Genomic DNA, 13880 nt, shown 5'->3' with positions numbered 1-13880 from the left:
AAAGAGAAACGTTTTGAATTGGTATTTTTAAAGGACTCTTGTCAAGTTCAAGATAGCCAACCTTCATCCGGGAAATCTGAGATTTTCAGGTCAGAGCAAAACTTTTCGATGCTCAGTTTATCCAAAACTTGAATTGATCGTTGAATGTAGTAAAATCATTCTCTTCCCCTTTTTACTGAACAAAGCTGTTGGTATCGGAGCGAATTCTCTATAGATTGTATCTCTTAGCACAAAACATAATAAAAGACTTAATGGCTGACGATTAAAGTGAAAGGAAAGGGTAGTTGCTTTTAATGAGCGGAACTGTGTATTTTCCATAGACCATTTTCATAAATGGCTGCCGGATTAATATTCTTTTGTTTAAATTTAAGTTAGCCCTACTGGCCTCGTTCTCCAGTACAAAATTCAAAATAATACATTATCTCCAGCGAGGCCAGAAGGGCTACTGAAATTTAAACAAAAGAATATTTATATGGCAGCCATTTATAAAACTGGTCCATAAGCTCGTCCTTTCAAGACATTTAAACACTTATTTGAAACTATTGACCGTTTTGAGGCATCACAATACAGTAACGAAACTTTTAATAGTTACCGCGAGTATACGGCAAAATGATAAGTTTTTCAAGTGTGAGGATTGCTTAAGGGTATCGGTCATTTGCTCATTAAATTTTTAGATGCAAAAAAATAGAACTGGATGATGTATCGTGACCATGGTCAACTAACGCCCTTGTTGCCCAAAATATTTCAAAGGGCTACGCGAAGGTTTCGATAATAGCTATTTACAGGCGGTCCCAAACCAAGAAACCGTAAATGAGGTTAATTTCAATATCGTTTGAAACACTTGACTGAAGAGCAACAGGACATCTTCATTTGCGATGTTTACGCCATCGAGTGCAATTTACAATTTCTCAGAAACAGGAAAAGGTTAAACTTGATATTGTATTTACGATTGTTCAACTACATCGTGAATTTCCACAAACTCAAGTTATTTGAACGTTCTCCTCATACCCGGAAAGGGCACAAAGTGTGGTAATTTATTGGATGGCTTAGATCTTTAGTGCATTTTACAAGCCAGCTTCACGTAATTGTAGTTTAACGCTTCCGCTTATGACCTCAAAATCAGTCGAAATATTCATTTGAGAAAGACAAATTTTCGATGCGAGTCTTACGAACTCAGTTAAAACCCGTTACTAAAAAATTCAAACTAATAGCAAATCGTCTAACATGCTTAGCACCATAAATTTCAGGGGTCCTTGCTCCTCATTCTTTATTTTCGCCGTCGTGTCAAGCAGGGCAAACAGACCTTTGAGGATATCCAGCACTCTATCCAATGAGCTAACCGCCTCCCGGTTAGCTCAATGGATAGAGTGCTGGACTGTTGTGCGGGAGGTCGAGGGTTCGAGCCCCGGCCGGACCAACAACACTCAGGGTCTTAAAATAATTGAGAAGAATATGCTCCCTTTCTATAACATCAAGAAATGGTTAGATATTCTATTCTTCTCGGATAGGGACGAATAAATGGAGATCCCGTCTCCTGCAGGGTTAGGGGCAGGAGACGTTAATTTCCCACGCACGAGATTACTGTGTGATGGATGTCCTCCCCTGGGCTGGGATGGGTGGTTAACAGGACCCCCGTTGATACCAGTGTTTACTACACTGAAGGGGCTATCCTGTATAAATATAGATGTCTACTAGATATCAAGGACCATTTCTTCTATAAAGTGAATCCAAGATACTCGGGTAAAAAGACAAAGGTTTGTGACAAAAGCTATGAACCTTACAACCACTTGTACTGTTAGCGCCAATCGGTGAAGGCGTAGACGGTGCAGTCACATATAATCGATTCCTAACCTTTTACAATAAGAAAGCCCTCTTCTCAACATTACTTAGATGATAAACTACCCTCCACAAAACATATTGAAAGCACTTGCAGCGGGCGATAGATTTAAAAAAAGAAAGCAAAGTTCCTCTTTGAGATCAGAGCTGTGCACTGTTGATATATACAAAAGTTAAATGCATAGTGATTTCGAAAATACACTTGCTCTGTTTTATGAACTTTTATTGTGGACGATGAAAGGAATTAAAAGAATTTTATCATCCTTTCATTAGAAAATAATTCATGGACTGCAAACCTTTTGAGTCAACTCCTATTTCAATATTCTTACACTGCAAGCATTAATGAAGTCAAAGCTGCTTCAGTTGTTGCTCCTCGAAAATAAATGTGCATTGTTTTTGCAACATTTACGTGCAACTAGGTAAATGCCTTACACCGAAAATTATAACCATCTAATTATAACTATCCGATCAGTGCAGGCCATGCTAGGGCTCTCAATATTCTACTTGGTCTTGTCAAGATTTAAATCTTGGCTTTCATAAAGATTGAGGTTGGTGCTTAATTCCCAATAAAGTGTAGCAGATCTTAGAGCCAATGTCTATCAAGGACCATAAAATGAAATTGATTTCAAGACTCTAAACATCAGTAAAACGTTAGAAAACTTTAATGACGAGGTCATGTGGTGCGAATGTACAATTTCTCAGAAATACCGGAAGCTTAAACATGAATTGTCTTGCTTAAGTAGATCTTGCACTTCAAGAAACATGATGGATTTGGATTTTCGGCGTATGCCTGACTTGGTCGAGGAATGCAGAACTTGTTTTCTCAAAATACACCTAGTCTTCGGTAATATTACAAGAATTTTGATATTAGACAGTGGAGGATAAATTTCAAACGTCGTATTAGTTAACTTTACAAAATCAGCTTATGAATTGTGAATGTGTGCACCAAATTGGTATTTTACAGTACTTTAAACAAAGACATTCAAACCTACATCTAGCATTTCTGTACTTTTTTCTTCCAAATTGAAACAATGCAGTTTCTAATTTAAAACCATCGAAGGAACTGATTATTCTCCAGCCAATAAAAGTTGTCTGAAAATAAACCGGATTGTGAGACGTTGTGTCAAAAATATATGATGGCTGATTACTTCGAGAACTGAAAGACAATGAACTGATAGTTGATGAAGGTCATTTTAAAAGAATGTTAGAAACCACTGAAGATGTTATATCGCGAGAATGCATCATTTCCTAGAAATACAGGAGGCTAAAACTTGAAATGTCATTGCACAAGTACATCTCATATTTTAAATATTTTAAATAATCCGAATAGTCAGCGCATGTCTGACTTGGTTGTTGTGGACCCTGACCTGGTGCCCACTGATTGGATGGTTATTATTTCCGTTGTAATTCAGTTATCAGCTTCACGTGAATATTGCATGCTCTGACAGCCGTCCTTGGGACTATCACGAGGATCCATATTATGGTCAGACGGTAAATATAGCTTTTTTGTGACCAATCAGATTTCAAAAGTCAAGCTCTGTCGTCACTGATAGGCGGATATTTTTAACTTCACTTATTGATATTTTGCTTTTCTTGCCTTTTCAAGTACACACACTATTGACGAGTCCGGGCAAGTGGTTATCCATCTAGGAAAAGCACAGATATTGAGGTAGGAAAGATCCATTGTTTGAAAAGAAAGCATTTTACAACTTTGCTCAGTTTGGGTTCGTATAAAGTCCTCAACAGTGCAGTCAAACCGACAAAAACTGCAGAATAGCTTTCAGTATTCGTAAATGAAAACCCTTGCTGCTTTTGATCAGTTTATACGCTCCTAGAACTCTCTGCACGCAATCTCTTGTTGGCATTAAGTGATGGTGGTTTGTTTAATAAGGAAGAGGAGCTGAGTTTTGCAAGTGGAAGCGATATTTTAAGACCTTAAGCAAACTTTCGGTCACGAGCATCAAGCAGTCAAACATATTCTGCCACGCAAAACGAAGGTTTATTTTTGATATTGAAATCATAAGCTCTACGTTTTAAAAAATACAAAACCTGATATCCTATTATCCATCTGCCCTGCTGCAATATTCCAAGTCTTACACAGTTCAGATAAAGCGAAGGATAAATTCCAAACTTTCATCTTCGTTTACTTTAACATTAGCCTCTGAACTGTAAATGCGTAATGAAAGATGTGTTCTAAAAAATATATCACTGTTGGTTACTGTAAGAGCTGAAGTTGGTGAAGGTCACTTATAGGGAAAGTGAAAAAAATGACAATGTTTTATCGCTAGAATGCATGATTTCTGAGAAATACATGGAGTTTACACTTGAAATATCATTGTTCAAGTGTATCTCTTATTCCAAAAATTATAATTAACCTGGTTAAACCACGTATGCGTGACTTGATCGTTGTGGACCCTGACCTGGTGCCCACTGATTGGATGGTTATTATTTCCGGTGTATTTTAGTTGTCAGTCTCACGTGAATATTACGTGCTCTGAGAGCTGTCCTTATGACTGTCACGGGGATCCATATTGTGGTCAGATGATAAATATAGCTTTTTTACGACCAATCAGGTTTCAAAAGTCAAGCTCTGTCGTCTCTGATTGGCGGATAATTTTAACTTCGCCTAGTGATATTTCGCTTCTTTTACCATTTCAAGGACACACCCATGCTGACGAGTCCGGACAAATGGTTATCCATCCAGGAAAGTCAGAGATATTCAGGTAAGAAATATTCATGTTTGATGAGAGAGAAAGCATTTTATAGCTTGTTTCTGTTTAGGTTCGTGTAAAGTCCTCGACGGTGCGGTCAAATTGATTCTTTATCTTTTAGTACTGCAGAGTAGCTTTCAGCGTTCTGAATTGAGGACCCTTACATCCTTTAATGAGTTTACGTGTTACTAGATCTCTCTGCACACAACTTTTCTCGGCATTAAGGGATGGTATTTTGCTTGAAAAAGTAGAGAAGCCGAGTTTTGCAAATGGACTAGCAGTCGAACAAATTCCACCACGCAAAACAATAGTTTATTCTTGAGAGTGAAAACGCGAGTTGTTCATTTACAAGGATGCAGAAATTTGATACATCTAAATACACCTAGTCTTCTGCAGTATGACAAGAATTTTAGATTAAAACAAAAAGAGGATAAATTTTAAACTTCATATACTTTACAAAACAGCTAAATGAACTGTAATTTTGTGCTCTAAATTGTTCTTTTAGAATACTATGGAGCGCTGGATCACAACAATTTAGTGTGACATAGATATTCAAACCTACAAATAGCGTTTTTTCTCAATTTTGTTGTCCAAATAGAAACTATGCAGTTTCTTATTAAGTCCAGCGCAGAAACTGATTCTTCTCCAGTCAGTAAAAGTGGCGTAAAAGTAAATAAGATCGTAAGATGTTGTGTCAACTGATGTATCGTAGCTCATTACTTCGGAAGCTGTTGGATTCCTTTAGTTGACGTAGGTCTTTCACAGAGAAGGTTAGAAATCTCCTCTGAAGATGTATCGTCAGAATGCATAATTTCCCAGAAATACAGGAGGCTAAAACTTGAAAATTCATCGCCCAAGTACATTTGACATTCCAAAACTCACAATAAATCCGGAAAGTCAGCGTATGCCTGACTTGGTCGTTGTGGACCTTGATATGGCGCCCACTGATTGGATGGTTATTATTTCAGGTGCGTTTCACTTATCAGCTTCACGTGAATATTGCGTGCTCTGAGAGCTGTCCTTGTGGTTGTCACGACGTTCCATATTGTGATTAGACAGTAATTATAGCTTTTATAAGACCAAAATTTATTAATTTCTCGGTTGTCTTGCCTTTTTCAAGGGCTTGACACACCCTGCTGACGAGTCCGAGCTAGCCATCGAGGAAAGCCAGGGATATTTAGGTAGGAGAGATACATCTTTGATAAGAAAAGAAAGCATTTTAAAACTATGTTCTGTTTGGGCTCGTGTTAAGAGCAGATCCGTGCAAGAATCAAACAAAATCGCAAATCTTCGGCAAAGCTGAAAACAATCAAATTCACTCGTCTTTTGCATATTGATAGCTTTTCGTAAGTATATGAATACCATGTAGTTTTTTCCTTTGATCTGTTAAATCCTGAGGAAAACGATGGATGAGTTCTACAACCATTAGCGTGACATAGACATTCGAACCTACGGAATAATTTCTCTTTCCTGTTTTTTTTTTTTGTTTTTTGTTTTTTTTTTCCAAACCGAAAAAATACAGTTTCTAATTCAAAACCCTCGGAGTAACTGATTATTATTTTCCAGCCCATAAAAGAAGTCCGAAATTAAACCGGATTGTAGGAAGTTGTGTCCAAAATACATCATGGCTGATCGGCATCATGATTACCTAATTCGGGAACTGATAGACACCCTCAGTTGATGAAGGTCATTTATAGGGATGGAAGGCTACAAATCTCCGCTGACGATGTTTCATCGTGAAATGCATTATTTTCCAGAAACAGAGGAAGCTAAAACTTGAAATGTCTTTGCTCAATTACCTCTCCCATGCTAAAAACTACAATTAATCTGAATAATCAGCGTATGCTTGACTTGGTCGTTGTGGTGCCAGCTAATTGGATGGTTATTATTTCCGGTGTATTTTATTCATCAGCTTCACGTAAATATGGCTCTGGGAGCGTCCTTGTGACTGTCGCGAGCTTCTATGTTGTTCAGTGTCAGACGGTACTTATAGCATTTTTGCGACCAATCAAATTTCAAAAGTCAAGCTATGTCCTCACTGATTGGTGGATAATCTTAACCTTGCCTACGAATGTTTTGCTTCTCATTCCCTTTAAAGCCTACACACCCCGTATTCCATTTTGTCTTATTTTGACCTTACCTTTCAATTGATAACATAGGGTATTTGTACACTTCATCAGGCGGAGTACAACTATAGAAATCAAATCAGTGCTTTTGTAATGGTACCATAGAACTTTTAAGAATTGAAATATTGAGATAAGCGATTCTTTCTAGAGAGTTTTTAAAAAGTAACTTTTTCAGAATTTTTTATTGCCTTGAAGCAAGATATATAGGAACTATCACTTTCCTTATTTATTGGATATTTCAACAAAGTTTAAATGGTAAATTTGCCACCGTAACCATTACAAAAGCTGACGTTTCGAGCGTTAACCCTTCGTCGGAGCAAATAGAGGAATTGTGGGTTGTGTGTGCTTTTAAAGGCAGAAAAAGCACACACAACCCACAATTCCTCTATTCGCTCCGACGAAGGGCTAACGCTCGAAACGTCAGCTTTAGTAATCGTTACGATGGCCAATTTACCATTTAAACTTTGTTGATATATCCAAATTATTACCTTATTTATTGTTATATTTGTATTTGTAATAGTACCTTAAAACTTGGGCATTGAGATATTGAGACAGGCGTTTTTTCCAGAGAGAATTTAAAGAGAGTAACCTTTTTGGAGAAATTTTTAATGTCTTGGACCAAGATTTATAAGAGTTATCGTTTATCTTAGACTAATTTCGCATTATTTTCTATAAGAATAAAGGCGTTACAATCTAAAAGAATTATTCACTTCATTTCAGTGCATCGGCATTCATGTCGTAAGATAGAACGCAAGATAGGTACACAGAAAAAAAAAAAAAAAAAAAAAAGAAACTTTAACCAGAATCGATGGGTCGCCATACTGTATCTAAGGGCCACCATCTTGTATTGTTTGAACAGAGATTTCAGAAGAACCTTTTAAAAGACGTACCATTTTCCTTAGTACCAGTAATTACCTTCAAAAAGTCACTGTCTCTAAGTAATAGATTTATTCGATGAAAAAATCGTGATTGACATTAATTCTGTACGTTGATTTAAGGGGTTAGTATTTTTTTTTTTTTTTTTTTGAGAGGAACTGATCATTTACCGTATGTTCGTCATTTGCACGACTCTTGATTAGAACACTTACTCGAAACTGTTGATTATTATGTGGCATTTCGGTACAGTAAATTAAGAATTCCGACACACTTAACATGTTATCACAATGATAAAGAGTTGATATCATACAGACTGCTTGAGGATATGATTTGATCATTTATACAAGCGAAAAGATGCAGAACTTGATACAATGATCTGATTATCATAATAATTTTTGGCTACGAAAGCCGTTGTTGCTGAATATTTCACAAAAGGCTATGACATTTGTTGCCTATAATATGAATTGCAAGCTATCCTTTTTATTAAATGCGAGTTCATCCAGTGAAAGATGATCAATGGCTGGACTTCTCCACCCCCTCCTTCGACCCAATGTTAACGCTTTTACCTCAGTTCAGCCCTGCCCTTTCCCACTGGAAAATTCGCTTCGCTTGTCTACCGAAATGATTTAAACACCGAGACCATCTTCATTTTAAGTCGGCTTGATCTCCCCAAGATTCAATTTAACCGCTAATTATATTTCTCTTTCCCTCAGCTCGTATGGACGTTCTAGTTATTTTCTTCTGAAAATATATATATTCTTATAAATAAAGGCTGATAGATTCTTATAAATAATTCGTCTCTTCTCCAATTTATTAATAAATAATCCTGCCCTTTCAAATATCGAAGCATTAACAAATGAAAGCAGTTGCGCCTAACGTAGTTGTTTCTAAGTCTGGGCACAAAATGTGGTGAAATGATATAGCTTGTGTAAGGACACTGGGAATATTCTCTGAGATGAAACGCCAGCTACACAAACTTCCACTTTAGTAGCTCGACTTTTTTATGCAATGGATACACCCGTTTTTTTTCTCTGTTAAACAGGGAATTATCGTGGCATATTTTGCGAGATTCGTTGTACTTGTTCTTTTCATCCTCTAACTTAAAATTGGTCCTGTGAATTTTTCTTACTTATTGACAATTGGAAGGGTATAAATATGTTAAAGCTCGCACTTTATTGGCATCCAGATCTCTCACCGTCAAAAACCAAACTCCACCAAAAATTTAACGAGCCCTTAAGTAGTCGCAAAGATCGCCTGTCACTTCTGATTTGTTTTGCAGCACAACTGCCCGCCTTGGACGGAAGGTAAACGTGGAAACGCAACGCAGGAAATACGTCAAGTAATCCATCCCCACTTCAAAATATGCGTCAAGGGTCTGACAGTTTTTCTAAGGGATCTCCATCAGATGAGGAAAGAAAGACGACTGCAGGCCATCGACTCCGCTTAGCTGACAGGTTGCTCCATAAATCAGTAAAGATATCAGACGGGCCCCCATTAGTTTATCAGCTTTCAGCAGAACTGAAATTGATGCGAGATAGGCCTAAGATTATTAAGAAAAGCATCGGCAGCCCTAGCGATGTCGGTCGTGGAGGAACTGAGAAAGTGCTCATGGTTGTTGGCGCAAAGGGAGTCGGAAAGACAACGCTTATCAACGGCATGGTCAACTACATCCTGGGCGTAGAGTGGGCAGATGAGTTCCGTTACAAAATCGTCGTAGAAGATTGCAAGGCATCACAAGCTCACAGTCAAACAAAGGAAATCACCGCCTACACGTTCCACCCATTGAAAGGCTCCGCTATTCCTTATACGTTCACCATTATTGACGCCCCAGGCTTTGGAGACACAAAGGGAATTAAAAGAGACAAAGAAACCACAGACCTGATAAAGGAGTTTTTTTCAATTCTTCCTCCAGATGGTATCTATCACCTCGATGGCATTGGTTTTGTCACTCAAGCTTCCTTGGCCCGCCTGACTCCCGCACAAGAGTATATCTTCGACTCCATCCTGTCCATGTTTGGAAAAGATGTGGCTAAAAATAATTTTATGCTGGTTACGTTTGCCGAAGGTCAAGCTCCCCTAGTGATGGAAGCCATAAAGAAAGCCAATATCCCAGCGCACAGGTTTTAAAAATTCAACAATTCAGCCCTTTTCGCAAATAATGCTCGAAAGGCCCAAAACACCGTAGACGAAGACGAAGAGGATGATGATGAATTGGACTCGATGATTTGAAAGATGGGGACTACTTCCTTCAAAACATTCTTCTCCAGTTTCGAAAAGTCGCAGTGTCAGCCTCCAGCTCACTCAAGAGGTACTAAATTAAAGGAACGCGAACAGCTACAATGCACGGTTGAAGGGCTGACCCCGCTGATCCACAAGGGCCTCAGCAAAACTGAATAAATGCGACATGAAGAGAATTTATTGAGACAACATGAAACGGAGATGGAACAGAACAAAGAATTTACGTTCAAAGTTGAAATTGCCAAGGTAAAAATGATTGACCTCGCTGGGACGGGAAGATAATCTATCATATGTCTTCGCTGCAACTTTACGTGTTACCGTGATTTTTCATTTGCAAATGACAATGACATAAGATCTTGTGCCGTCGTGGACCGGTGAACTGGTTACTGCACAGTGTGCACACCAAAATGCTTCTAGAACGACCACAAGAGTGTTCCTTACATTTATGAGTACGAGACGGTCACTGAGACCAGAACCTGCGAAGATCTCAAAAAGAAGTACGAAGTGGCTAAGTCAAGGAAGAGCGAAAAACAAGCAATGATTGAGCAACTAGAAGAGGATCTTGTGAAAACGCATAACGAAATCCTTTCAATGATGTTCAAAGCTTAGCAAAGCCTCAAACGCCTCGATGAAATTTCCCTCAAACCCAACCCCCTGACCAAGACAGAGCATTTGGAGCTACTCATTGAGTCCGAGAAGAATCATTGAAGCCAAGCCGGGATGGAAAGAGCGCGTTCAATACTACGAACAAACCAAACGTCAAGCTGAAATTCTGTCCAAAACAAAAGATCTTGAAGAAGCTGTAAAGCAGATTAAAGAGGAGGCATCTAAAGGAGACGAATGGTATTCCCGATTTAAGTTCTGGTAGTGACAGCCACTCTTACGGCCCCTCTAAGGGCAGATAAGCTGAATGCTACGCTTATTTTAATTAGGATATATCAACAAACTTGAAATGGTAAATTGGCCACCGTAACGATTACAAAAGCTGACGTTTCGAGCGTTAGCCCTTCGTTAGCCCTTTCGCTCCGACGAAGAGCTAACGCTCGAAACGTCAGCTTTTGTAATCGTTACGGTGGCCAATTTACCATTTCAACTTTACGTATGATGTACGTTCCTCGCAGTAGATAGCGCTATTTAAGCAATAGCGAAAATCAGACCTGAAAAAAATCAGGCCTGTACGGGACTCGAACCACTGACCTCTGCGATACTAGTGCAGCGCTCTACCAATTGAGCTAACAAGCCAACTGGGAGCAGGCCGTTAAGTTGATTCGTAATAAACCCGTGAAAGTGTATCTCATTTCAACTTTGTTGATATATCCAAATTATTTCGTTACCCCTACCGACGCAGCCCCAAACAGTTTCTTTAGAAACTATCAGCCTTAATTTTAATTTGTGCTCACTAATGATCTACTGGAGGCCAGATGCACGGATGGCTTTACCATTAACAACATTTTTTATCATATGAAACAATAATGACAATAGCGCCCCTATTTTATCCTTACCACATTTTCTTTGTTGTCTGGCCGTCTAAAATGCTTAGTCGATTTAGATTTAGCGCGCGTCACGCACGAAAGTCCCGGATGATGTCACCTCATTCTGCGCGATAATCATCTGGGATCGATTATTTACCAGACGTACGGCAAAATGAAGTATTTTTATATAGCAGAATTTATTGCCCCAAAGCACGAGGTATCAGTTGCAGTCGAGTAGTTTGAATTTTATGAAGACATACAGCAGTGAGATTGCAGATCTAATTGATTATCAACAGCGATAAATATTAAGCTAATTAACTTATGGTTTGTCATCAGCTTCAACATTGTTCGTAGGGGCACAGAAGAATTTTAAGTTACTTCGTAAAATTTCATGATAGTTAAAACAAAATACGAAGCGAAGAATAACTTGATCGGGTGATCGTTTCATTGACACTAACTCGTCAATCATAAGCCATGAAATATAGAAGAGACTTAGAAAGTCCCAGAGATTTGCAGTTTCGATAGAGTGTAAAATTGTATTGATGGATATTTAAAAAATCGATCGTTATATTGCTGATTTAAAAAAACTTCCATATTGTCTCAATATTTTGATCTTACCTTTGATAACATAATGTATTTGTACATTTTATCAGGCGAAGTACGACTATAGAAACAGAATTGTTGCTTTTGTAACGGTACCTTACAACTTTTAAGCATGGAAATATCAAAATAAGCGATTATTTCAAGAGAAGTTTAAAAAGTAACTTTTTTGGAGAGTTTTTATACCCTAGATTCAAGATTTATAGGAGCTATCATTTATCTTATTCATTGCTAATTTTGTATTTGTAATAGTACCTCAAAACTAAGGCATCGGAATATTGAGACAGACGATTTTTCCCAGAGAGATTTTTAGAGAGCATTTTTTGGAGAAATTTTCAATTTCTTGAACCAAGAATTATAGGAGTTATCGTTTACCTCATTCATTGCTAATTTCGCATTTTTTTCTTTAAGAATAAAGGCGTTAAAATCTAATAGCATCATTTACTTCATTTCAGTGCATTAGTTTTGATGCCGTAAGATAGAACGTAAGATAAGAAGAAGGAAAAAACAGAAACCTTAACCAGAATCTATGGTTCGCCATACAGTATCAAAGGGTCGCCATCTTGTATTGTTTGAAAGAAATTTCTTAAGTGTCTTGGAACGTACCTTTTTCCTTAGTTCTTGTCATTTCCACCATCTAGTAAGATTTGGCGCGGAATTCCAAATTTCTTTGCTCAAATACTTTCCCGGAAACTCTTCACTTAACAAATAAAGAAGACTGTGATCGAATCTTCTCCAGACTCTGAGGCGCTTAAATAGATTAAAAGTATCACAGATAAGTTTAGAATTTCTCTTCGCTTCTGACAATATAACATGTTTGGGATAGCTCCAAGCAACGATTCGACAGAAAGAAATTTTAAAAAATTTAGTCTCTTCTCCTCTAAATAGCTTCAAAAAAGTGCATTATGCTATGAAAATAGCATAGCTCTCTGGATCCTGGTTCCAGAAATAGATATCACTCCATTCCTCTTTATCTCATATATGGTTAAATATTTACCTCTTTTCGGATAAAAATAGACTCATAGCTACGTGGCCTTGGTAAAGAAATAACAAATTCCCCGGTTCCAGTCAAGTGGAACGTTAAACTGCTTTTAAGCAGCTAATATAATAAGATCAAGTAAGCTTATATCATAAATTTCTCTAACCTTCCTTTGAGGAGTTTCAAATTTCAAAAGCACAGTATGAGCTAAAAGAGAGGGGCTTTGGGATTTTCGGTTTTGCAGTTTTGACTGTTTTTTGGATCGGTTTTTCGGTTTTTCATTTGGGCCAAAAAGGTTCGGTTTTTCGGTTTTGATGTTCAGAGCGGTTTGCGGATTTTACGTGTTTTTGCATTCGGTTTTCGGTTTTCACGAAAACTCCAATGCGGTTTTCGGTTTTTCCTTTTTGACTCATTTAAAGGTGAAAATGTAGTGGTTTTGTAAGGTTTGCATGCGGTTTTCGTTTTGCTGGCTTTTTTCGTCGATTTTTCGGTTTTGGAGGTTTTTTTCTCCGGTTTTGCGGTTTCCCAGGGGCCCCAATGCCCCCTTCCTAAAAGTATAATGTCACAAATCGTTTCCTGAATTCTCGGAAAACAAGAAGAGACAGAGACATTATTCATTAATTGATTATGGTTTTAAGAGATAAATTATCTTGTTCAAGACCAGCCTGTGAAATCCTAGTTGCTCGTCTGTATATAAGTTTGTTAAATTGAGTGAAATCATATGAATCAATCAGTGTGCTTTGTGTGCCATTGTTATTGTTATTATCCGGGAACTCGGAAATTTTCTCACAAACCGAAACGGCAAAGAATGCCAAAACGGCATTAGGTTTTGCCATTTTTTAATACTCATTTGAAGTCACTAAACCAGGAGAGATCGACCCGATGGGGACTTCAAGGTATACTACCACATGTCTTCGCTGCAACTATGCATGTCATGAGGATTGCAAGTGCACACCTGACACAACCCTAATCTCGCGTGTCCTGCAATCATTATAAGTGATGATCTTCAGCAAAACGCATGGTTTTCTAACCGCATGTGATC

At 38.0% G+C, this 13880-nt stretch overlaps 1 protein-coding gene across 1 annotated transcript; it reads left to right on the top strand.

Annotated features, from left to right (window-relative positions):
* Positions 1-1984: 1984 nt before the first annotated feature.
* Positions 1985-12296, top strand: LOC111334497 (uncharacterized). The gene is made up of 3 exons (XM_088739619.1): positions 1985-3505; positions 4496-4559; positions 8829-12296. The coding sequence occupies exon 3, from the start codon at positions 8912-8914 to the stop codon at positions 9674-9676; it is 765 nt and encodes a 254-aa protein (XP_088595745.1). The 5' UTR covers positions 1985-3505; positions 4496-4559; positions 8829-8911; the 3' UTR covers positions 9677-12296.
* Positions 12297-13880: the final 1584 nt, after the last annotated feature.

The sequence above is a fragment of the Stylophora pistillata genome, chromosome 11 (assembly GCF_964205215.1).
Source record: "Stylophora pistillata chromosome 11, jaStyPist1.2, whole genome shotgun sequence".
Classification (NCBI taxonomy): domain Eukaryota; kingdom Metazoa; phylum Cnidaria; class Anthozoa; order Scleractinia; family Pocilloporidae; genus Stylophora; species Stylophora pistillata.
The sequence above is the reverse complement of the archived record's forward strand: the minus strand, read 5'-3'. Positions and strand labels throughout refer to the sequence as shown.

Coding starts and splice junctions, on each gene's coding strand:
- LOC111334497 (XM_088739619.1), top strand. CDS start 8,912: ATGCGTCAAGGGTCTGACAGTTTTTCTAAGGGATCTCCATCAGATGAG.